Genomic DNA, 25,713 nt, shown 5'->3' with positions numbered 1-25,713 from the left:
CCACTAGTAAGTAGCCAGACTAGGGTCAGGAGAGCAGAAAACCTCATTCCAGGGTTTTCCAACACACAGGCCTCACCATGAACACATCGCACTCGGGAGCTATCTTCAATCATGAACGATGAGCATTTAGATTTATTCTGTGATTCCAAGGACCAGAACTAAGATGTACATGAAGCTTTTTTTTTTTTAATCTCATTTTAAGAGAAAACGTTCAAGTATAGTTCAAAGTGTAGCTAAGCGAGAAAAAGTTAACGTGTCATAAACATACATGTGATAGTAAGAGGTGAATACTCAGGTGGGCAAGAACCTCCAAACAAACGCCAAATTCGCAGCTGACATCTGCTAATAATGTAGAAAATCTCGGGCGATTTTTTTTTTTAATTATCATTTTTTGTAAGGACACGGTCTCGCTATGTCGCTCAGGCTAGTCTCGAACTCCTAGCCTCAAGCGATCCTCCGCCTCGGCCTACCAAAATGCTGGGATTACAAGCGTGAGCCACCACGTCCAGCAACTCAGGCCATTTTTGCATCAATTACCAGCAAAAGTCTATTCAGAAATAGCACTCTCTCAGGCCAGAAGGGAGTCAAGACGAGCCTTGGAGCTGTGCCAGCAGTAAGATCGGCCAGAAGCACTCCAGCTCCAAGGCAGAGCCTGAGTTTTACAGCCGCTAGGTCGGCGTAGGTTCTACCACCGCATCCCCCCAGAGTCTCAGCGGTCTCTGAAGGAGAAAACTAAAACTCCCATACGACAACGCGAGCTCAGGTGGGCGGCCACTTGCCGCGCGTAGGCGGCTCTGACCAATAACGATTGTCGTTACAGCGAACAGTTTGGCCCCGTTTGTAAAAGGCCGCTGCAGGCGAAGAGAGAAGAGGTGAGGGCGGTCATCAGCGAAGGGCTCCGGGGCTCGCGGGGGGGGCGCAGGGCAGGTAAGGGGGTCGTGTTGAGCGAGGACCTGGGCGGCGGTGGGGCAGGGGTGTAGAGCTGGGGTTCCCAGCGGAGAGCATGTCCAAGGAGCGGCTGCTGGCGAGGTGATGCTTCTGCCTGGGCCTACTTGGGACCGGAAGTGAGCGCTCGCGCGGGGAGGATGCCGGGAAGCAGGTCCCAGGGGATATGTGTGTGTCGCTGCAGACCCATCCCGGAAGCTGGCCGGGAGGTGAGCGTCCCAGAGTCGGGCGGCCGCTCCGTTGACTGCAGGGCCCCGGCGGCCTTCCTTCGCTGTTCCGAAGTCGTTCAGGGCTGATGTGCCCCAGCCTCCCACTTGTGGTTTGGCAAGCCATCCAGCCGACTGCAAACCCACGTTTGTGAGTTACCTGCTGGCTGTGACATTTCCGTCAAATCTGAGTAACAGTTTCCTCATCTCTAAGATGGGTAACATAGTATCTACCTCACAGGATCGTGTGGGCAGTACACGAGTAAATGCATAGAAAGGATTTAACACGCAGTGTACTCAGCTAGTTTTATTATTTATCCGTGATGATCATTTGTTCTCTTCCCCTAACTGTGCCTCACAAGCATGAAACAGCATCCACCAAACATTTAGGTCTGGGTAGTGGTTGGATGGAAACCCACCGCGGGTTAACGCTTCCAACACCAGTCCCTTGACACTCTCCCGCCGAGGAGGCTGATTTGTAAACTTGCTGAGAAGAGACTACCCAGCAGATCTTTCAGGTTTCAAATCCAAGTTCTTTACAAGTCGTGTTAATTGTTTGTATATGCTTTCGATATAGAGCCTCTAGGAAGTAATACTAGTACATGTTTTAAAATTCAAATACTGCCAAACAGTGAAATGTAAGTCTCCCTCCTAACTTCTATTTCCGAACTCCCATGTCGTTTCTTCTGAGGCAATAGACATTGTATGTGTGTGTGTATAGATAGATACATATGTGTATCTCTGGTCTTTTTTTTTTTCTTTTAAAAGAGTAAAACCAAGAATAGCATATTACAAAGTACTGCACTTTTTTCACTCCACAGTGTATCTTTTTTTTTTTTTAAGAGACAGGGTCTCACTGTGTTGCCCAGGCTGGTCTTGAACTCCTGGGCTCAGTGATCCTCCCGCCTCAGCCTCCCAAAGTGCTGGGATTACAGGCGTGAGCCACCACGTCCAGCTACTCAGGCCATTTTTTTTTCTTTTTGAGATGGAGTCTCACTGTCGCCCAGGCTGGAGTGCAGTGGCACGATCTCGGCTCACTGCAGGCTCCGTCCCCCGGGGTTCACGCCATTCTCCTGCCTCAGCCTCCCGAGTAGCTGGGACTACAGGCGCCGCCACCTCGCCCGGCTAATTTTTTGTATTTTTAGTAGAGACAGGTTTCCACTGTGTTAGCCAGGATGGTCTCGATCTCCTGACCTCGTGATCCGCCCGCCTCGGCCTCCCAAAGTGCTGGGATTACAGGCGTGAGCCACCGCGCCCGGCCCTTTTTTGTTTTGTTTTGTTTTGAGATGGAGTTTCCGTCTTGTTGCCCAGGCTGGAGTGCAATGGCATGAACTTGGCTCATCGCAACCTCTGGCCCCCAGGTTCAAGCGATCCTCCTGCCTCAGCCTCTGGAGTAGCTGGGATTACAGGCATACGCCACCACGCCCGGCTAATTTTGTATTTTTAGTAGAGACAGGGTTTTTCCAAGTTGGTCAGGCTGCTCAGGAACTCCCGACCTCAGGTGATCTGCCTGCCTCAGCCTCCCAAAGTGCTGGGATTACAGGTGTGAGCCACCGTGCCTGGCCGTGCCATTTTTTTTTTTAAACAGCTGTAAAAATATTTTATTTTCTGGAAAGTATTCCATTTTATAGATATACCATAATTAATTACACCAGTGTCTTCTTGAGGGACATCAGGTTGTTTCTTATATTTTGCTGCTACAAAGATGCTTCATTGAGTTGCCTTATAATTTCCCTCATTTCACACATGTGGGAGTCAGTCTGTAAAATAAATTCTTAGTAGTGTAATTGCTGGGTCAGAATATCAGATCAAAATATACTGATTCCAAATATGCAAGGAAGATATCAGACAAGCTCAAATTGAGGGACATTTTGTACAATATTTGACTCTTCAAAACTGTCAAGATTAGGAAAAAGAAAGACAAACTCACGGACTCAAGGAGACTAAGGAGACATGATGACTAAATGCAATGTGGTATCTTGGATTGGATCCAGAAACAGAAAAAAGGGGCAAAGTCTAGAGTTTAGTTAATAATAAAGTGGCAACGTTGGTCCCTTGGTTTTGACAAATGTCCCATGTTAATATATGTTGTTAACATTGGGAAACTGGGTGAGGGGTGTTTGGGAACTGTGTTCTGTCTTCCACTTTTCTGAAAATCTAAAACTAGTCTAAAAGATTTATTCTTTTTTAAAAGGGATTTTTTTTTTTTTTTTTGAGACGGAGTCTCGCTCTGTCACCCAGGCTGGAGTGCAGTGGCGCGATCTCGGCTCACTGCAAACTCCGCCTCCCGGGTTCACGCCATTCTCCTGCCTCAGCCTCCTGAGTAGCTGGGACTACAGGCACCTGCCACCACGCCCGGCTATTTTTTTGTATTTTTAGTAGAGACAGGGTTTCACCGTGTTATCCAGGATGGTCTCGATCTCCTGACCTGGTGATCTGCCCGCCGCAGCCTCCCAAAGTGCTGGGATTACAGGCGTGAGCCACTAAGCCCGGCCTTTAAAAGGGAGATTGAGGCCAGGCGTGGTGGCTTACGCCTGTAATCCCAGCACTTTGGGAGGCCAAGACAGGCAGATCACCTGAAGTCAGGAGTTCGAGACCAGCCTGGCCGACATGGAGAACCCCTGTCTCAACTATAAATACAAAAAAATTAGCCAGGCTTGGTGGTGGATGCCTGTAATCCCAGCTACTCAGGAGACTGAGGCAGGAGAATTGCTTGAACCCGGGAGGTGGAGGTTGCAGTGAGCCAAGATCACGCCACTGCACTCCAGCCTGAGCGACTGAGCAAGACTCCGTCTCAAAAAAATAAATAAATAAAATAAAAAAGGGCATTAGTGGACAACTGGTAAAATCTGAATAAAGCCTGTAGTAGAGTTAATAGTGTTGTACCAATGTTAAGACCTGATTTTTAGCCAGGCGCGATGGCTCATGCCTGTAATCCCAGCACTTTGGGAGGCCGAGGCAGGCGGATCACAAGGTCAGGAGATCGAGACCATCCTGGCTAACATGGTGAAACCCCGTCTCTACTAAAAATACAAAAAAAATCAGCCGGGCATGGTGGCAGGTGCCTGTAGTCCCAGCTACTCGGGAGGCTGAGGCAGGAGAATGGCGTGAACCCAGGAGGCGGAGCTTGCAGTGAGCCAAGATCGTGCCACTGCACTCCAGCCTGGGCAACGGAGCCAGATTCCGTCTCAAAAAAAAAAAAAGACCTTATTTTTGACAAATGCCCCATAGTCATGTGAGACGTTAACATTTGGGGAATCTGTGTGAAAGGTAGGTAGGATGTCTCTGTACTGTCTTTAGCTTTCCTATAAAAGCCAAAATGTAGTTGGGCATGGTGGCTTATGCCTGTAATCCCAGAGCTTTGGGAGGCCGAGGTGAGTGGATCATCTGAGGTCAGGAGTTCGAGATCAGCCTGGCCAACATGGTGAAACCCTGTCTCTACTAAAAATACAAAAATTAGCCGGGCCTGGTGGCACGCGCCTGTAGTCTCAGTTAATTGGGAGGCTGAGGCAGGAGATTTGCGTGAACCTGGGAGGTGGAAGTTGCAGTGAGCTGAGATCACGCCACTGCACTCCAGCCTGGGTGACAAAGTGAGACTCCGTCTCAATTTAAAAAAAAACTAAAATTAATAAATTTGTTGAAATAAATTTTCTAAAATTATTCCAAAATTGAAAGCATTTTTAATAAAGAAATATGTATTTATAATGTTAAAGATGCTCACAAATCGCCCACTGGAGGGCATAATCAAAAAGTAAAAGAAAAGACTGGGCGCGGTGGCTCACACCTGTAATCCCAGCACTTGAGAGGCTGAGGCAAGTGGATCACTTCAGGTCAGGAGTTTGAGACCAGCCTGGCCAACATAGTGAAACCCTGTCTCTACTAAAAATACAAAAAAGTTAGCTGGGCGTGGTAGCAGGTGCCTTTAATCCCCACTACTCGGGAGGCTGAGGCAGGAGAATCGCTTGAAGCCGGGAGGCAGAGGTTGCAGTGAGCTGAGATCGCGTCATTGCACTCCAGCCTGGGCAACAAGAGTGAAACTCCGTGTCAACAACAACAACAAAAGTAAAAGAAAAGATAAAAGAGTGCAACTCCATTGTTGATGCTACAGCTATTCCTATGCTAAAGCTACAGCACCAACAGCTGGCAAACCACCTCCTCCCTTAATGACAGAAAGGTTTTTTTCTACTTTGATGATATGTTAAATCATCATTAGCAAAATAATTTTTAAATTAATTTTTTCTAAGCTCTTTCATATATATAAATTGTATATATATGTGTGTGTGTATATATATACATATACATATATGTATGTCATATCGTAATTTTGCAGATGAAAAAATCCTGAAGCTCAGAAGTTAAAGGACTTGGTCACAGAGATCATTCATGGTAAAGAACAAACTGATCCTTCATGTTTTGACTTTGGAACAATATTCTAAGAATCCATGTGGGACTGAATGAGAATACCTACTAAAGAAGTTCATTGAGCTGGGAAGGAATGCTGTGTGAACAGGCTAATGACGCTACATCAGTGGCTTTTAACTGGGGAAGTTTTGCCTCCAGAGGACATTTGGCATTATCTGGAGACTTTTTTTTTTTTTTTACAATTTTTACAATAGGGATGTGGCTTGCTACCGGGATTTAGTGGGTAGAAACCAGGGATACTGTTAAACATTCCGCAATGCATAGGATGCATAGGATAGCCCCCACAACAAAGAATTATCCAGCCCTAAATGTCAGCAGTGCCAAGGTGGAGAAACCCTGCTATGCATCTTATTTCACAAAGCACTTGTTTTCCTTAAAATATATATATGTGTGTGTGTATATGTGTGTGTGTGTGTGTATATTTTGTGTGTGTGTGTGTGTGTGTGTGTGACAAAGTCTCACTCTGTTGCCCAGGCTGGAGTGCAGTGGTGCGATCTTGGCTCACTGCAACCTCTGCCTCCTGTGTTCAAGCAATTCTCATGCCTCAGCCTCCTGAGTAGCTGGGGTTATAGACATGTGCCACCATGCTTGCCTAATTTTTGTATTTTTAGTAGACACAGGTTTTCATCATGTTGGCTAGGCTGGTCTTGAACTCCTGGCTTCAAGTGACCCTTCCACCTCAGCCTCTCAAAGTGCTGGCAATTATAGGTGTGAGCCACTGTGCCTAGTCTTCTTTTTAAAACTTTTTTTTTACACGGAATTTCACTCTTGTCGCCCACACTGGAGTGCAATGGCGTGATCTCAGCTCACTGCAACCTCTGCCTCCCAGGTTCAAGCGATTCCCCTGCCTCAGCCTCTGGAGTAGCTGGGATTACAGACGTGCACCACCACGCCCAGATAATTTTTTTTTTTTTATTATTAGTAGAGACAGGGTTTTACCATGTTGGCCAGGCTAGTCTTGAACTCCTGCCCTCAGGTGTTCCACCCGCCTCGGCCTCCTAAAGTGGTGGGATTACAGGCACAAGCCACTGCGCCCAGCCTAAAACAATTTTTTTTTTTGAGATGGAGTCTCACTCTGTCGCCCAGGCTGGAGTGCAGTGGCGTGATCTCAGTTCACTGCAAGCTCTGTCTCCCGGGTTCATGCCATTCTCCTGCCTCAGCCTCCCAAGTAGCTGGGACTACAGGTGCCTGCCACCACGCCTGGCTAATTTTTTGTATTTTTAGTAGAGACAGGGTTTCACCGTGTTAGCCAGGATGGTGTCGATCTCCTGACCTTGTGATCCACCCACCACAGCCTCCCAAAGTGCTGGGATTACAGGTCTGAGCCACTGTGCCCAGCCTGAAACTTTTTTTAAGAAGAATAGAGAGCACTGGGCATGGTGGCTCACACCTGTAATCCCAGAACTTTGGGAGGCTGAGGCAGGAGGATTGCTTGAGCCCAGGAGTTCAAAGCCAGCCTGGGCAACATAGTGAGACCCCATCTCTATAAAAAATTTATGGCCGGGTGCGGTGGCTCACGCCTGTAATCCCAGCACTTTGGGAGGCCGAGGCGGGTGGGTCACGAGGTCAGGAGATCGAGACCATCCTGGCTAACATGGTGAAACCCCGTCTCTACTAAAAATACAAAAAAAATTAGCCGAGCGTGGTGGTGGGTGCCTGTAGTCCCAGCTGCTCGGGAGGCTGAGGCAGGAGAATGGCATGAACTTGGGAGGCAGAGGTTGCAGTGAGCTGAGATCGTGCCACTGCACTCCAGCCTGGGCGACAGAGCAAGACTCCGTCTCAAAAAAAAAAAAAAAAAATTATAATTAGCTGAGTGTAGTGGCACATACCTGTGGTCTCAGCTATTTGAGAGTCTGAGGCAGAAGGACTGCTTAACCTTGGGAGGTCAAGGCTGCAGTGAGCCATGATCTGCACTCCATCTTTGACAACAGAGTGAGACTCTGTCTCAAAAAAAAAAACAAAAAAGAATAAGGCCAGGCACAGTGGTTCATGCCTGTAATCCCAGCACTTTGGGAGGCCAAGGCGGGCAGATCACTGGAGGTCAGGAGTTCAAAACCAGCCTGGCCAACATGGTGAAACCACATCTCTACTAAAAATACAAAAATTAGCCAGAGAATTGCTTGAGCCCGGGAGGCGGAGGCTGCAGTGAGTCGAGATCACGTCATTGCACTCCATCCTGGATGACAGAGCAAGACTGTCTCAAAACAATTTTTTTTCTGTCTACATCTTCTGTAGTCCACTGATTAACAAATTGGAAAGTACAAATAAGAATAGTTTTAAAATGTCCACCTTTTCCTTGGTGCTATGAACTAGTCCCCGACTGTAATTTTTACCGAGTAAATGAAGCTTTGTGGCTCACACCTGTAATCCCAGCACTTTAAGAGGATAAGGCAGGAGGAGCACTTGAGGCCAGGAGTTCGAGACCAGCCTGAGCAACAAAGTGAGACCCCTGTCTCTACCAAAAATTTTTTTAAAAATTAGCCAGGCATGGCAGCATGTACCTATAGTTCCAGCTACTTGGGAGGCTGAGGCAGGAAGATCACTTGAGCCCAGGAGGTTGAGTCTGCAGTAAGCCGTGATCACACCACTGCACTCCAGCCTGGGTAACAGAGCAGAAAAATGCATAAAGCACTCAAAATGCATAAAGCACTCAAAATGTAATGTATTACTGTTAGGACGGATGAGTTATTGACTAATTATATAACATAGCTCTAGGTGTGTTCTTTTTTTCTTTTTTTTTTTAAAGAGATGGGGTCGGCCGGGTACATTGGCTCACGCCTGTAATCCCAGCACTTTGGGAGTCTGAGGCGGGCAGATCACGAGGTCAGGAGATCGAAACACAGTGAAGCCCCATCTCTACTAAAAATACAAAAAATTAGCCGGGCGTGGTGGCATGTGCCTGTAGTCCGAGCTACTGGGGAGGCTGAGGCAGGAGAATAGCTTGAATCTGGGAGGTGGAGGTTTCAGTGAGCTGAGATTGCGCCACTGCACTCCAGCCTGGGTGAGCAGGGTGAGACTCTGTCTCAAAAAAAAAAAAAAAAAAAAAAAAAAAAAAAGGAGATGGGGTCCTGCTCTGTCACCAAGGCTGGGGTATAATGGCACAATTTGCAGCCTTGCTCTCCTGGACTCAGGTGATCCTCCCACCTCTCCCTCCAACGTAGCTAGTACTACAGGTTCACACCACCATGCCCAGCTAATTTTTAAATTTTTTTATGGAAATGAGGTCTCACTATATTGTCCAGGCTGGTCTTGAACTCCTGGGCTCAAGTGATCCTCCACCTCAGCCTCCCAAATCTCTGGGATTACAGGAGTGAGCCACCATGCCAGACCTCTAAAGTGTTCTTGATAACCCCCTTTGTAATGACATTAGCACCTTTTTACCTTCTTGGAGTTGGAAGTACAAAACACTTAACCATTTCCATAATCATTTCTGTCAAATATTTCTCAAGTAATGTGAAAGACTTTGATTCCTATTCTGTTTGATTTCTAAGGAAAGAATCATCCTGTCTTTGTATAACTTTGATATTTTTTCTTGTTTTACTTGCAGACTATCAAGATCTCCACTTAGGGAAGTGGGAATCTTATTTGTGGAACATTGGGCAGAAGCTTTGCCATTGGCTGGTGAAGCAGGAGGCAGAATGTCTGCATTGTTACACCATACAGCTCAAACTTCAGAAGACTTTGGGTTAAGCAGTTATCATTAGTCTGCAAATGATCGTGTTTTCACCTGATCATTAGAAACTAATGAAACACCTTTTAGGTCTTATGAATTCAGGTTACACTGTTTTCCAGATGCCTTGGCAGCTGGTACAGGTAGGATTGGGCTGGGTTTTGTGGGGAATGATGGAAGGGAAAAAACTCATCTTTCATGTTCTCTAATTCTTTTTTTTTTTTTTTTTTTGAGACGGAGTCTTGCTCTGTCGCCCAGGCTGGAGTGCAGTGGTGCAATCTCGGCTCACTGCAAGCTCCGCCTCCCGGGTTCACGCCATTCTTCTGCCTCAGCCTCTCCGAGTAGCTGGAACTACAGGCGCCCGCCACCGCGCCCGGCTAATTTTTTGTATTTTTCAGTAGAGACGGGGTTTCACCGTGGTCTCGATCTCCTGACCTCGTGATCCGCCTGCCTCGGCCTCCCAAAGTGCTGGGATTACAAGTGTGAGCCACCGTGCCCGGCCTTATGTTCTCTAATTCTTGCTGAAGTTAAACATCTGGGCATGTAAAGATTAGGTTAACTAACTTCCGTTGTTATATAGAACAGTGTTAAATCTGGAGAAATGCTTTGATTATTAGGATTTAAAAAAATAGGTATGAAAGGCAGTTTCCTCCACTTTCATTTTGTTTGTGGGTTTAAATTTATGTTGTTTTGTGGTACAGTTTAAAAATAGTGGATAGCAGCCAGGCACAGTGGTTCACACCAGTAATCCCAGCACTTTGGGAAGCCGAGGCAGGTGGATCACAAGGTCAGGAGTTCAAGGCCAGCCTGGCCCACATGGTCAAACCCCGTTTCTACTAAAAATACAAAAATTAGCTGGGCATGGTGGCGGGTGCCTATAATCTCAGTTATTCGGGAGGCTGAGGCAGGAGAATCGCTTGAACCCAGGAGGCGGAGGTTGCAGTGAGCCGAGATCGCGTCGCTGCACTCCAGCCTGGGCGACAGAGCGAGACTCCGTCTAAAAAAAAAAAAAAATAGTAGATAGCTTTTTTGTATTTTGCTTTCTGTACTAAATATCATAAGTGATTTTAACTTTTTGTGTGTGAAGGTATACTCATACTGTTGGGTGTATTATCTTTTGTAGAGCCTCTGAAAAATGGAACCAAATTCTCTGAGGACTAAAGTCCCAGCTTTCTTATCTGATTTGGGGAAGGCCACATTGAGGGGAATCAGAAAGTGTCCCCGATGTGGCACATACAATGGAACCCGGGGACTAAGTTGTAAGAACAAGACATGTGGAACCATATTCCGCTATGGTGCACGCAAGCAGCCTAGTGTTGAAGCTGTCAAAATCATTACAGGCTCTGATCTTCAGGTCTACTCAGTGCGGCAAAGAGACCGGGGCCCTGATTACCGATGCTTTGTGGAGCTCGGGGTTTCAGAGACGACAATCCAGACAGTGGATGGGACGATCATCACTCAGCTGAGCTCTGGACGGTGTTATGTCCCCTCATGCCTGAAAGCTGCCACTCAAGGCGTTGTGGAAAACCAGTGCCAGCACATCAAGCTGGCGGTGAACTGCCAGGCAGAGGCCACCCCTCTGACCCTGAAGAGCTCGGTCCTGAATGCAATGCAGGCCTCCCCGGAAACCAAACAGACCATCTGGCAGTTGGCCACAGAACCCACAGGTCCTCTGGTGCAGAGAATTACTAAAAACATCTTGGTGGTGAAATGCAAGGCAAGCCAGAAGCACAGTTTGGGATATTTGCATACATCTTTTGTGCAGAAAATCAGTGCCAAAAGCTTGCCTGAGCGCCGCTTCTTCTGCTCCTGTCAGACTCTGAAATCGCACAAGTCAAATGCCTCCAAGGATGAGACAGCCCAGAGATGCATTCATTTCTTTGCTTGCATCTGTGCCTTTGCCAGTGACGAGACACTGGCTCAGGAATTCTCAGACTTCCTAAATTTTGATTCCAGCGGTAGGTGGTGTGGTTAATATGGTTATTATGTTTTTCTAAAATTGCAGTGAAAGAGTTCCACTGATGCATTTCGAGATTGTCTTAGCAACCTTCAGCCTTCAGAAACAGTTGCTAGATAATTCAAATGAAAAGTGTTCCTTCTTTTTTTTTTTTTTTTTTTGAGACAAGGTCTCACTTTGTTGCCCAGGCTAGAGTGCAGTGGCCTGATCACAGCTCACAGCAGGCTTGACCTCCCAGGCTCAGATCCTCCCACCTCAGTCCCCGCAGATAGCTAGGACCACAGGCACGTGCCACCATGCCTGGCTAATTTTTAAAATTTTTTGCAGAGATAGGGGTCTTACTTTGTTGCCCAGGCTGGTCTTGAACTCCTGGGCTGAAGCAGTCCTCCTGCCTCCACCTCCCAAAGTGCTGGGATTACAGGTGTGAGCCGCCACACCTGGTTGCATTCCTTCTTTCAGTCCCAGTCAGCACACTTGCATAAAGGTGGTTGGTTGGTTGAAATTAATGATCAAGAGACAGAATCTCTTGATTTTTTTTTTTTTTTTTTTTTGAGACAGAATCTCACTCCATCACCCACGCTGGAGTGCAGTAGCACAACCTTGGCTCACTGCAACCTCTGCCTCCCGGGTTCAAGGAATCCTCATGCCTCAGTCTCCCAAGTAGCTGGGATTACAGGCGCCTGCCACCATGCCTCACTGATTTTTGTATTTTTAATAGAGACAGGGTTTCTCCATGTTGGCCAGGCTGGTCTCAAACTCCTGGCCTCAGGTGATCTGCCTGCCTCAGCCTCCCAAAGTGCTGGGATTACAGGTGTGAGCCACCGCGCCCAGTCTAAAGGAACTTATTTATTTATTTATATATTTATTGAGATGGAGTCTCACTCTGTCACCCAGGCTGGAATGCAATGGCTCAATCTCGGCTCACTGCAGTCTCCACCTCCTAGGTTCAAGCGCTTTTCCTGCCTCAGCCTCCTGAGTAGCTGGGACTACAGGCGTGTGCCACCATGCCTGGCTAATTTCTGTATTTTTAGTAGAGACGGGGTTTCACTGTGTTAGCCAGGATGGTCTCGACCTCCTGACCTCGTGATCCGCCCGCCTTGGCCTCCCAAAGTGCTGGGATTACAGACATGAGCCACCACACCAGGCCCAAGGAACTTATTTTAAAGCAAGCAATCACTCCATAATTTTTTTTTTGTTTTTGTTTTTGGTTTGTGTTTTTGAGACAGGGTCTGCCTCTGTCGCCCAGGCTGGCATGCAGTGACATAATCACGGGTCATTACAGCCTTGACCCTCCTGGGCTAAAGTGATCCTCCCACTTCAGCCTCTCGAGTAGCTGGGACCACAGGCGTGCTAATTTTTTATTTTTTGTAGAGATGGAGTCTGCCTATGTTGCCCAGACTGGGATAATTCGTTTGGGGGATTTTTAAAAAGAAATTAACTTTTTGGGCCGGGCGCGGTGGCTCACGTCTGTAATCCCAGCACTTTGGGAGGCCAAGGCGGGCGGATCACGAGGTCAGGAAGTCGAGACCATCCTGGCTAACACAGTGAAACCCCGTCTCTACTAAAAATACAAAAAAAATTAGCCGGGTGAGGTGGCGGGTGCCTGTAGTCCCAGCTACTCGGGAGGCTGAGGCAGGAGAATGGCGTGAACCCTGGGAGGCGGAGCCTGCAGTGAGCCGAGATCACGCCACTGCACTCCAGCCTGGGCGACAGCGAGACTCTGTCTCAAAAAAAAAAAAGAAATTAGCTTTTTGCTACATAGATGCCCATACTCATACTTACCCTTGGATAGGATTAATAATTCAGAAATCTTCTGTTTTTTAGGTCTTAAAGAGATTATTGTACCCCAGTTAGGTTGCCATTCAGAATCAACAGTATCTGCTTGTGAGTCTACTGCCTCTAAGTCAAAGAAGAGGAGAAAGGATGAAGTATCTGGTAAGAGTCTGGTTGGCTGGTTTGGTGGTATTGTCTTTAGAGATTGTTTTACTGCGTTTTATGTCTTTGACTGAACCTCAGCAATTACAAGAAAATACTATATTTTATTTTATTTTTATTTAAATAAAGAGACAGGGGTCTTACCATCTTGCCCAGGCTGGCCTCGAACTCCAGGCCTTAAGTGATTCTCCCATCTTGGCCTCCCAGAGTGTTGGAATTATAGGTGTGAGCTATCACACCTGGCCAAGAAATATTATGTTTTTGTTCTTATGGGTTTTTTTCCTGAGAAAAGTTTTACTCTCCATTGATGATTCTTTTTCAAGTTAAGCTAAAAGTTTGATCCCTTAGCCAAAAATAAGATCCAACCAAATTCTACTTTTACTGTATATGTTTGTACTTCCCTTAAACAGATTAATCTTATACCTTAATCTGCCTTAGGATAGTATTATGAAGTTTTCATCCATAGAGTGTTTAAAAAAATTTTGTGACAATGGTTATATTCCTCACACTAATTTAGAAATATAGGTTATTGTCTTCATTTTCAGTATATGGAGACACACACACACACATTTTTTTCTTTTTCTTTTTTTTTTGAGATGGAGTCTTGCTCTGTCGCCCAGGCTGGAGTGCAGTGGTGCGATCTCAGCTCACTGCAACCTCTGCCTCCCAGGTTCAAGCAGTTCTCATATCAGCCTCCTGAGTAGCTGGGACTAAGGGTGCACGCCCAGTTAATTTTTATATTTTTAGTAGAGATGGAGTTTCACCATATTGGTCAGGCTGGTCTCGAACTCCTGACCTCAGGTGATCCACCCGCTTTGGCTTCCCAAAGTGCTGTGATTACAGGCCTGAGCCTGTAATAAATAAGGTGTGAGCTGCTACACCCAGCCTTATTTATTTATTTATTTATTTATTTATTTAGAGATGGAGTCTTGCTCTGTTGCCCAGGCTGGAGTGCACTGATGCGATCTCGGCTCACTGCAACCTCCACTGCCCAGGTTCAAGAAATTCTTCTGCCTCAGCCTCTTGAGTAGCTGGGATTACAGGCGCCCACCACCATGCCCGGCTAATTTTTGTATTTTTAGTAGAGATGGGGTTTCGCCATGTTGGCCAGGCTGGTCTTGAACTCCTGACCTCAGGTGATCCACCCACCTCGGCCTCCCAAAGTGCTGGGATTACAAGCCTGAGCCACTATGCCCAGCCAGGCCACATTTTTAAATTCAAATGCTTAATACTAGTGTCAGTTAAGGACTTTGATAAATCAATATAAAAATGGTGAAGTATCCTAGTAGGTAAGCATCAAGAGACCTAGAGTCTAAACAAAATGAAAATATTACTTGGTCCACACCTGTGGACCAAACTCCAAACTTACTAGTAAACAGAGAAATGCAAACATTTTAGAAATGCAAAATTAAAACAGGATACCTTTTGCTACCAGATTAGCAAAGTTTTGTGTGTTTTTTTGTTTGTTTGTTTGTTTTTTAAGAGATGAGTTCTCACTCTGTTGCCCAAGCCAGAGTGCAGGGGCACAATCATGGCTCACTGCAGCCTGGACCTCCCAGGCTCAGGAGATCCTCCTGCCTCAGCCTCCCAAGTAGCTGGGACTACAGGCACAAGCCATCATGCCTGGCTAATTTTTTGGTTTGTTTTTTGTAGAGACAGGGTTTCACTGTGTTGACCAGGCTGGTCTCAAACTCCTGACCTCAAGTGATCCTCCTGCCTCAGCCTCCCAAAGTGTTGGAATTACAGGTGTAAGCCACCATGCCCAGCTGGCAAAGTTTTTTAAAATGATGAGACCACAGGCAAAGGTAAAATCCAGGCTCTCTGGCATGGCTAGTGTAGTATACATTGCTATAATCATTGGTATATAGCTTATAGTATCTGTTAAGATCCTTAAAATGGTCCTACCTATAGGAAATATTGCTAGGGATGGATCAGGTGGTCATGCACAAGAGTTTTGGTGCTGGGAAGTTGAAGAAAGATGGAGAAACAAAGTGACATGGTCATTTGTGCATTTTAGAGAGGCAATTCTGGCAGGAATATAGAGCAGAAAATGTTGTTAAATGTTTACTTATTAGTCTTTCCCTTTTTTTTGGAAATGGAATCTTGCTCTGGATTGTGCAGTGGTGTGATCTCGGCTCACTGCAACCTCCGCCTCCTGGGTTCAAGCAATTCTCCTGCCTTAGCCTCCCAAGTAGCTGGAATTACAGGCTCCTGCCACCACGCTTGGCTATTTTTTTTTTTTTTTCTTTTTTGAGATGGAGTTTGGCTCTTGTCGCCCAGGCTGGAGTGTGATGGGCGATCTCAGCTCACTGCAGCCTCCACCTCCCGGGTTCAAGTGATTCTCCTGCCTCGGTCTCCTAAGTAGCTGGGATTACAGGGGCTCGCCACCACACCCAGCTAATTTTTGTATTTTTAGTAGAGATGAGGTTTCACCATGTTGGCCAGACTGGTCTCAAACTCCTGACTTCAGGTGATCCACCCGTCTCGGCCTCCCAAAGTGATGGGATTACAGGTGTGAGCCACCATGCCCGGCCCCACTTCTAAATAATCTTTTCTAAGGAAATAATTATTGGTATAGGAAAAACGTTTTGTCTGGAGTGTTGATTTTATGATTATTTAGAATATTAAAAAGTTAGAAACAACTAAGGGTTAACCACTGGAGATAGTTAAATGAACCATGGTAAAGTCACTTTACCATGGAATATCAGGCAGGCATAAAAATGATGATAGTCTGGGTGCAGTGGTGCATGCCTGTAGTCCCAGCTACTCAGGAAGCTGAGGCAGGAGGGTCCCTTGAGCCCGGGAGCTCAAGGCTCTAGCTGTGATTGGACCTGTGAATAGCCACTGTATTCCAGTCTGGGCAACATAGCAAGACCTCATCTCTACAAAATAAAAATAAAAAATAAGTGATAATAAAGAATTTGGGAAAATGCTCAGATCACTTGGGTAGCCAGATAAAGTATAGAATACTCAGTTAAACTTGAATTTCAGTTAACAAATAATTTTTTTTTTTTTTTTTTTTGAGATGGAGTCTCGCTCTGTCGCCCAGGCTGGAGTACAGTGGCGCAGTCTCGGGTCACTGCAAGCTCCGCCTCCCGGGTTCAGGTGATTCTCCTGCCTCAGCCTCTTGAGTAGCTGGGACTACAGGCACCCGCCACCACGCCCGGCTAATTTTTTATATTTTTAGTAGAGATGGGGTTTCACCATGTTAGCCCGGATGGTCTCGATCTCCTGACTTCATGATCAGCCCACCTGGGCCTCCCAAAGTGCTGGGATTACAGATCGAATAATTTTTGGTATAAGTATCTCCACGCAATATTTGTGACATACTTTGATACTAAGACATTATTTGTTGTTTATCTGAAATTTAAAAGAACATTTTCTTTTTGCTAAATTTGGCAACTCTGGTAAAATCACAACTACTTAAAAATCACAAAACCAGCAGCAACATATTCACAGAGAAGAAAATGGGAGACAGTTCACTAGAAAATTCATCGTAACTGTCTGACAGGTGGGAGCAATAAGTGAATTTTTTTCTTCCTTTCATTTCTGTTTATTCACCCAATTTCCTATAAAGAGCATAAGAAATCTAAAATTTTATGTGTAAAGGCTAATGCTAACTCCTTCTAGAAATTGTGAAGCTAACCTAGAAATTAGCAAAGACTGTTTATATGTTTTAGACTCTAAAAATTAACATCAATTTATATTTAGCAGATACATTGTTAAACCTGTAATGATTTGTGGTTTAGGTGCACAGATGAACAGTTCACTACTGCCTCAAGATGCAGTGAGCAGTAATCTAAGGAAAAGTGGCCTGAAAAAGCCTGTGGTTGCTTCCTCGTTAAAAAGGCAGGGTAAGTTTCCCTTCCCTGGAATAGGCTACAGTGGTGGAAAGTCATCCTAAAGAAGCCAGAAGCAGTATAATCAAAAGAAATTGTTGCACATTGTCACCCAAAGAGTCCCAGCATAAACACTAACAGAAGCAATGAGGCTGAGGTCTTTCCTGTCCCACCAGTTTCAAATCATGCTCAAAGCTAAATTATGCTGGAGGCCATTATCCTTAGCAAACTAATGCAGGAACAGAAAACCAAATACAGCATGTTCTCACTTATAAGTGGGAGCTAAATGATGAGAACACATGGACACATAGAGGGGAGCAACACACACTGCAGCTTATTGGAGGGTGAAACGTGGGAGGAGGGAGGGAAGGTGGAAGGGGGTGAGAGGATCAGGAAAAATAACTAATGGATATTAGGCTTAATAACCTAGGTGATGAGGCTGGGTGTGATGGCACATGCCTGTAATCCCAGCACTTTGGGAGGCCAAGCCAGGTGGATTACTTGAGGCCAGCAGTTGGAGGCCAGCCCGGCCAACGTGGCAAAACCCCATCTCTACTTAAACAAACATACAAAACATATGTGTAATTAAATTTAAAAAATACCTGGGTGATGAAATAATCTTTTTTAATTTAAAAAAATAATTTTTTAAAAAAGCTAAATTATGTCTAAAACCATAAAGATGGAGAACAGATTAGTAGTTGCCAGGATTTAAAGAGGGGTTGGGGCTGGGCACAGCACTCACGCCTCTAATCCCAGCACTTTGGGAGACTGAGGCAGGCAGATCACCTGAGGTCAGGAGTTTGAGACCAGTCTGGCCAACATGGTGAAACCCTGTCTCTACTAAAAATAGAAAAAATTAGCCAGACATGGTGGCAGATGTCTGTAATCCCAGCTACTCAAGAGGCTGAGGCAGGAGAATCACTTGAACCCGGGAGGCGGAGGTTGCAGTGAGCCAAGATCGCACCATTGTCCTCCATCCTGGGCAATAAGAGCAAGACGTAGTCTCAAAAAAAAAAGAAAGGGGGTTGGGAAGGTTGTAACAGCAGCAATTAAAGAGTAGCACAGGGAGTCTTGTGATGGACTGTTTTACGTCTTGAGACGGACTGTTTTACGTCTTGACTGTGGTGTTGGTCACACAAGTCTACACATGTCCTAAAATGCGTGAAACTATATGCATGCATACCACACACAAGTACATAAAGCTGGTGAGATGTGAATAAGGTCACTAGATTGTAACCATGTCATTTTCCTGACTGTGATGTACTATAGTTTTACAAAATGTTACTCTTGGGTCAATCCGGATGAAGGGTATAGAAGCCTTATATTTCTTACAACTGCATGTGAATGTACAATTATCTCAAAAAGTAATTTATGTGTTTATTTTTATTTATTTATTTTTTGGAGATGGAGTCTCACTCCGTTGCCCAGGCTGGAGTACAATGACGTGATCTCGGTCGCTGCAACCTCTGCCTCTGGGTTGAAGCGATTCTCCTGTTTCAGCCTCCCAAGTAGCTGGAATTGCAGGTGCATGCCACCATGCCCAGCTAATTTTTGTATTTTTAGTAGAGATGGGGTTTCACCATGTTGTCCAGGCTGGTCTCAAACTCCTGACCCCAAGTGATCTGCTCACCTCAGCCTCACAAAGTACTGAGATTACAGGTGTGAGCCACCACGCCTGGCCTAAATTATGTCTTTAAACAAAAAAATTCTGACATGTTTAGCAGCAGGTGTCTTGCAGGATGTGTTCATCTTATTGCTTATTACTCATGTGCAATTGGTATAGAGATTCAAAGTTGAAGGAAAAAGGCGCTTTATGTGACTGGGTGTGCTGGCTCACACCTATAATCCCAGCACTTTGGGAGGCCGAGGTGGGAGTAGTGAGACTCCATCTCTACCAAAAAAAAAAAAAAAAAAAATTAGCTGGGTGTGGTGTCACATGCCTGTAGACCCAGCTACTTAGGAGGCTGAGGTGGGAAGACTGCTTGACCTGGGATGTTGAGGCTGTAGTGAGTCATGATTACACCACTGCACAGGTAAAAGGATGAGATCTTGTCTAAAATAAAGAAAAAAAAGAATAATATAAAACAATACTAATTAACTAATTCATTAAGAACTTATGACCAGGCGCAGTGGTTCACACCTGTGATCCCAGCACTTTGGGAAGCTGAGGCAGGCGGATCACTTGAGGTCAGGAGTTCGAGACCAGCCTGGCCAGCATGGTGAAACCCTGTCTCTACTAAAAAGTACAAAAAACATAGCCGAGTGTGGTGGCGTGTGCCTATAATCCCAGCTACTTGGGAGGCTGAGGCAGGAGAATCACTTAAACCTGGGAGGCTGGGAGGTGAAGGTTGCAGTGAGCCAAGATCATGCTACTAGACTTCCAGCCTGGCAACAGAGTGAGACTCCATCTCAAAAAAAAAAAAAAAAAAAAAAGAACTTATGCATTCTAGGCATAAGTGTTTAAGGAAAGTCACAAAGTAAGCAGATCAACAGTATCAAATAGGTTTTTTTTATTATTTATATACATATATTTTTTCAAGACAGAGTCTTGCTTTGTCACCCAGGCTGGAGTGCAATGGCACGATCTCAGCTCACTGCAACCTTCGCCTCCCAGGTTCATCTCGTGCCTCAGCCTCCCGAGTAGCTGGGATCACAAGCATTTGCCACTATGCCCTTCTAATTTTTGTATTTTTGGTAGAGATGGGGTTTTGCTATGTTGGCCAGGCTGCTCTCGAACTCCTGGCCTCAAGTGATCTGCCTGCCTTGGCCTCCCAAAGTGCTGGGATTATAGCCATTAGCCACTGCGCATGGCTGATTTTTAATAATTTTTTGTCACTTCCTTTGGTGCAAAGAAAAAGGAAGATAGCTTCAATCTAAATTATCACTGTATGCCTTTACCTCTGATAATCTTAGTTTTAAATGAATAGTCATTGAGGCATTATCTCTAGGTGATACTGTGCTTCAGACATGTGAAGATATTTTGTTGTTGGCGGTATTTTTTTGTTGTGTTTTTCTTTGACGCAAGGTCTTGCTCTGTCACTCAGGCTGGAGTGCAGTGGCGGGGATACAGCTCACTGCAGCCTCCTGGGCTCAAGTTATGCTCCCACCTTAGCCTCCCAAGTAGCTGGGACTACAGGCACATGCCACCACACTTGGTTATTTATTTGTATTTTTAGTAAAGATGGAGTTTCGTCATGTTGCCCAATCTGGTCTCAAACTCCTGGGCTCAAAAGATCCACCCGCCTTGGCCTCCCAAAGTGCTAGGATTACAGGCATGAGTCACCGTGCCCGAAATAAAGATATTTTAAGAGAAGAAATAGAATGATGGATCTGTGGAAGGCTCTTGAATTTGGAGATCATCCAGATGCATATCTTCATCTTAGAAGAGAGGAACTTGAGATATGGACCCTGGTCACTCAGTGGGTGGGGATCCTAGGTCCCATAGCCTTTTTTTTTTTTTTTTTTTTTGAGACAGAGTCTCATTCTGTCGCCCAGGCTGGAGTACAGTGGCACAATCTCAGCTCACTGCAACCTCTACCTACTGGGCTCAAGCAATTCTCCTGCCTTAGCCTCCCGAGTAGCTGAGGTTACAGGCGCACACCACTACGCCTGGCTAATTTTTTGTATTTTTAGTAGAGACAGGGTTTCACCATGTTGGCCAGGCTGGTCTCGAACTCCTGACCTCAGGTGATCCACCTGCCTTGGCCTCCCAAAGTGCTGGGATTACAGGTGTGAGCCACTGCACCCAGCCTCCCATAGCCTTTTGACTCCTAACTGTAAACTCTGGCTCCATTAAATTCTATCACTCGTTACTGTTTTTTCCAGTTATTTACTCCAGGGCTGCAAGATTTCACTCTTTCACTTATATTTAAAAGTGAATTCGGCCGGGTGCGGTGGCTCATGCCTGTAATGCCAGCACTTTGAGAGGCCGAGGTGGTTGGATCACGAGGTCAGGAGTTCAAGACCAGCCTGACCAAGATGTTAAAACCCCATCTCTACTAAAAATACAAAAATTAGCCAGGCACGGTAGCAGGCACCTGTAATCCCAGCTACTCAGGAGGCTGAGGCAGGAGAATCGCTTGAACCCGGGAGGCAGGGGTTGCAGTGAGCCGAGATCGTGCCACTGCACTCTAGCCTGGGCAACAGAGCAAGACTCGGTCTCACAAAAAAAGTGAATTCATTCATTTTACATTTCTGAATACAAGGTTTTAGGTTTTAAGTCTAAAGGTATTAATCATTGCAACCCACAGTGCGTGCATCACTCAGTCATCTATTTGTGCTCAACCTTGGCATGAAACAATATGTTCATTATTGAGAGGGTCTGGGGCATATGGATACATATTCATCAGGAATAGAACTAATTTATAAACCTCTAAAACAGCCATTTTTTTTATTTATATATATATATATATTTTTTTTTTGTTTGTTTGTTTGTTTGTTTGTTTTTTTACTTGAGATGGGGTCTCACTCTATCACCCAGCCTGGAGTGCAGAGGTGTGATCTTGGCTCATTGTAGCCTCTGCCTCCTGGGCTCAAGCAATCCTCTCACCTCAACCTCCTGAGTAGTTGGGACCACAGTTATGCACCACCGCGCCTGGTTAATTTTTTTTTTTGAGATGGAGTCTCGCTCTGTCGCCCAGGCTGGAGTGCAGTGGCACAATCTCGGCTCACTGCAAGCTCCGCCTCCCAGGTTCACGCCATTCTCCTGCCTCAGCCTCTCAAGTAGCTGGGACTACAGGCACCTGCCACCTCGCCTGGCTAATTTTTTGTATTTTTCGTAGAGACAGGGTTTCACCGTATTAGCCAGGATGGTCTGGATCTCCTGACCTTGTGATCCGCCCGCCTCGGCCTCCCAAAGAGCTGGAATTACAGGCGTGAGCCACCACGCCCGACTTCGCCTGGTAATTTTTTGTATTTTTGGTGGAGACAGGGTTTCGCCATGTTACCCATGCTGGTCTCAAACTTCTGAGCTCAAGTGATTCTCCTGCCTCAGCCTCCCAAAGTGCTGGGATTACAGGCGTGAGCCACCAAGCCCAGCCTTAAACAGTCATTATATAGGACCATTCTTTAACATGCAGTTCAGTGTTGCTTCTCATTTCCTATTTTCTTTTTCTTTTTTTTTTTGAGACAGAGTCTCACTCTTGCTCAGGCTGGAGTGCTGTGGCACGATCTCAGTTCACTGCAACCTCTGCCTCCCGGGTTCAAGCAATTCTCCCACCTCAGCCTCCAGAGTAGCTGTGATTACAGGCGCATGCCACCACGCCCAGCTAATTTTTGTATTTTTAGTAGAGACGGGGGTTTCACCATGTTGGCCAGGCTGGTCTTGAATTCCTGACCTCAGGTGGCTCACGCCTGTAATCCACCACTTCTGGAGGCCAAGGCGGGCAGATCACTTGAGGCCAGGAGCTTGAGACCAGCCTGGGCAACATGGCAAAAACCCTGTCTCTATTAAAAAGAAAACAAAATTGGCTGGGCATGGTGATGCACCTGTAGGCCCAGCTACTCAGGAGGCTGAGGCATGAGAGTCGGTTAAACCTGGGAGGCGGAGGTTGCAGTGAGCCGAGATCATGCCACTTCACCCCAGCCAGGGCAACAGAGTGAGACTCTGTCGGAAAAAAAAAAGAAAAATCCCAGAATATCTTATTTCATTTAGTTTATTTGCTTTCTTTGAAGTTCAGCTTCAAGTTTCTTTTTTTTTCTGGACAAACTTATTAACACTTCTCCCAGGACTTCAGGAGGCTGAGGTGGGTGGATTGCTTGAGCCCAGGAGTTTGAAGCCAGCTGGGCAACATGACAAAGCCTTGTCAATAAATACAAAACAGGCTGGGCGCGGTGGCTCACGCCTGTAATCCCTACACTTTGGGAGGCCGAGGCAGGTGGATCACCTGAGGTCAGGAGTTGGAGACCAGCCTGGCCAACATGATGAAACCCCATCTCTACTAAAAATACAACAATTAGCCGGGTGTGGTGGCGGGTGCCTGTAATCCCAGCTACTCAGGAGGCTGAGGCAGGAGAACTGCTTGAACGCGGGAGGCGGAGATTGCAGTGAGCCGAGATTATGCCACTGCACTCCAGCCTGGGCAACAAGGGTGAAACTCCATCTCAAAAAAACTAAAATAAAAATAAAAAACTTCTTAACTTTTTCAAACTTCAATTAGCTGTTTATTTTGTAAGAAAAGTTGCTAAAGAAGTGTGTATGTGTGTTTTTTTTTTTTCCCTAGCCTGTGGTCAGCTGTTAGATGAGGCACAAGTGACTTTATCCTTCCAAGACTGGCTGGCCAGTGTCACAGAACGCATCCATCAAACCATGCACTATCAGTTTGATGGTAAGTATTGTTCATCTAACTGGGCTCTGGATGAAAGTAGGAGAAATTAAGGTAATTGTGCTATAATTCTCCTCTGATAGGAAAAGTAATTGGACTTCAGTCCAGAGAGCACTGGGCTACAAGAAAGTAGAAATCTAATTGAAAGAAAAGAACAATCACATAATTAAAATTCAAGAACAGCAAAATTATTAAAATTTAGAGACAGAAGAGAAAAAACATAGCAAATAATCAGTAAAGGCATAGTCTGATTGCTTGCATAAGTTCGTGTGCGTGTGTGTGTGTGTGTGTGTGTGTGTGTGTGTGTGTGTGTGTTTGGTGAGGGAGATACCAAAGCTTTATAAGACTATTCTAACTCTCAAACTTAAAGCAAGGGGAAAAAAAGATGAGAGAAAATCTAAGCCTGCACAACATAGCGAACCCCATCTCTACAAAAAATAGTGCTACTGCACTCCAGCCTGGGTGACAAAGTGAGACCCTGTATGGAAAAAAGAAAAATTGAAAATCTAAACACATGAGACTAAAATAGTTATATAGAATTACTAAACATGCTGGCCAGGCACAGTGCCTCACACCTATAATCCCACACTTTGGGAGGCCGAGGTGGGCTAATCCCTTGAGGTCAGGAGTTCAAGACCAGCCTGGCCAACATGGTGAAACCCCATCTCTACTAAAAATACAAAACAATTAGCCAGGCATTATAGTGGGTGCCTGTAGTCCCAACTACGTGGGAGGCTGAGGTGGGAGAATTGCTTGAACCCGGGAGGCGGAGGTTGCAGTGAGCCAGGATCACACCATTGCACTCCAGCCTGGGCAACAGGGCAAGACTCCATCTAAAAAAAAAAAAAGGACATAAACATGCTGAGGAACATTGGAGAACACAGGCTGGATTTGGGTGTTATTTGTTACAGTCTCATGAAACGTCAGCGGTTTCAGAGCTAGCCAGTCTCTGCTTGTTGCCTTAAAAGTATCCTATTAGTGGCTGGGCACGGTGGCTCACACCTGTAATCCTAGCACTTTGGGAGGCCAAGGCGGGTGGATCACGAGGTCAGGAGATCGAGACCATCCTGGCTAACACAGTAAAACCCTGTCTCTACTAAAAATACAACAAAATTAGCCAGGCCTGATGGCAGCCGCCTGTAGTCCCAGCTACTCTGGAGGCTGAGTCAGGAGAATGGTGTGAACCCAGGAGGTGGAGCTTGCAGTGAGCTGAGATTGCGCCACTGCACTCCAGCCTGGGCAACAAAGTGAGACTCCATCTCAGAAAAAAAAAAAAAAAGTATCCTATTAGCTGGGCGTGGTGGCACAGGCCTGTAGTCCCAACTATTCAGGAGGCTGAGGCAGGTGAATCACTTGTCGCCCAGGCTGGAGTGCAGTGGCATGATCTTGGCTCACTGTAATCTCCACCTCCCGGGTTCAAGCGATTCTCCTGCCTCAGCCTCCCAAGTAGCTGGGATTACAGGCACGCACCACCATGCCTGGCCAATTTTTTGTATTTTTAGTAGAGATGGGGTTTCGCCATGTTAACCAGGCTGGTCTTGAACTCCTGACCTCGGGTGATCCACCTGCCTCGGCCTCCCAAAGTGCTGGGATTACAGGCGTGAGCCACCATGCCCAGCCCAGAAAACAGAATATTGATAATACTATAAGCTAAACACTTGTAGTCCTCTTCCATCCCATCCCATTCCCTCTTCCCTCCCATTCCTGTACCACCCTCTACTCCGTCTCACCATCTCCATTACTACCACCTCTGTCCAAGTTTCTGTCAGCTCGCTCCTGGACTATGAGTGTGTGTGTTTTATGAAGGCTTCTTGAAGTTAATTCTTTTTTATTTTTTGAGACAGTCTTGCTCTGTCACACAGGCTGGAGTGCAGTGGCACAATCTCAGCTCACTGCAACCTCCACCTTCCAGGCTCAAGAGATTCTCGTCGGCCGGGCGCAGTGGCTCACACCTGTAATCCCAGCACTTTGGGAGGCTGAGGCAGGCAGATCACGAGGTCAGGAGATCGAGACCACGGTGAAACCCCGTCTCTACTAAAAATACAAAAAATTAGACGGGCGTGGTGGCGGGTGCCTGTAGTCCCAGCTACTCGGAGAGGCTGAGGCAGGAGAATGGCATGAACCCGGGAGGCGGAGCTTGCAGTGAGCCGAGATTGCGCCACTGCGCTCCAACCTGGGTGACAGAGCGAGACTCCGTCTCAAGAAAAAAAAAAAAAAGAGATTCTCGTGTTTCAGCCTCCTGAGTAGCTGGGATTATAGGCATGTGTCACCACTCCTGGCTAATTTTTGTATTTTTAGTAGAGACAGGGTTTCACCATGTTGGCCAGGCTGGTCTTGAACTTCTGACTTCAAGTGATGCACCCACCTAGGCCTCCCAAAGTGTTGGAATTACAGGTGTGAGCCACCGCTGTAATGG

At 46.0% G+C, this 25,713-nt stretch overlaps 1 protein-coding gene across 5 annotated transcripts in view; it reads left to right on the top strand.

Moving 5' to 3' along the window:
* The first annotated feature begins 818 nt into the window (after positions 1-818).
* The window catches only part of C14H2orf42 (chromosome 14 C2orf42 homolog), a 43,044-nt gene continuing 18,149 nt past the window's right edge, over positions 819-25,713 (top strand). The window contains exons 1-6 of one of the 5 annotated variants that reach the window (XM_030827877.1): positions 819-927; positions 9,121-9,386; positions 10,367-11,201; positions 13,025-13,135; positions 16,885-16,989; positions 23,196-23,300. In XM_030827877.1, coding sequence (XP_030683737.1) covers positions 10,379-11,201; positions 13,025-13,135; positions 16,885-16,989; positions 23,196-23,300 — 1,144 coding nt within the window. In that variant the 5' untranslated portion in view covers positions 819-927; positions 9,121-9,386; positions 10,367-10,378. Of the gene's footprint in view, positions 1,303-9,120; positions 9,387-10,274; positions 11,202-13,024; positions 13,136-16,884; positions 16,990-23,195; positions 23,301-25,713 lie in introns of those variants that run through there. The other 4 variants (XM_030827878.1, XM_030827881.1, XM_030827880.1 and 1 more) reach the window with 4 other exon arrangements.

This window comes from Nomascus leucogenys, chromosome 14, assembly GCF_006542625.1.
Source record: "Nomascus leucogenys isolate Asia chromosome 14, Asia_NLE_v1, whole genome shotgun sequence".
NCBI lineage: Eukaryota > Metazoa > Chordata > Mammalia > Primates > Hylobatidae > Nomascus > Nomascus leucogenys.
This window is presented reverse-complemented; position numbering and strand designations above follow the sequence as displayed.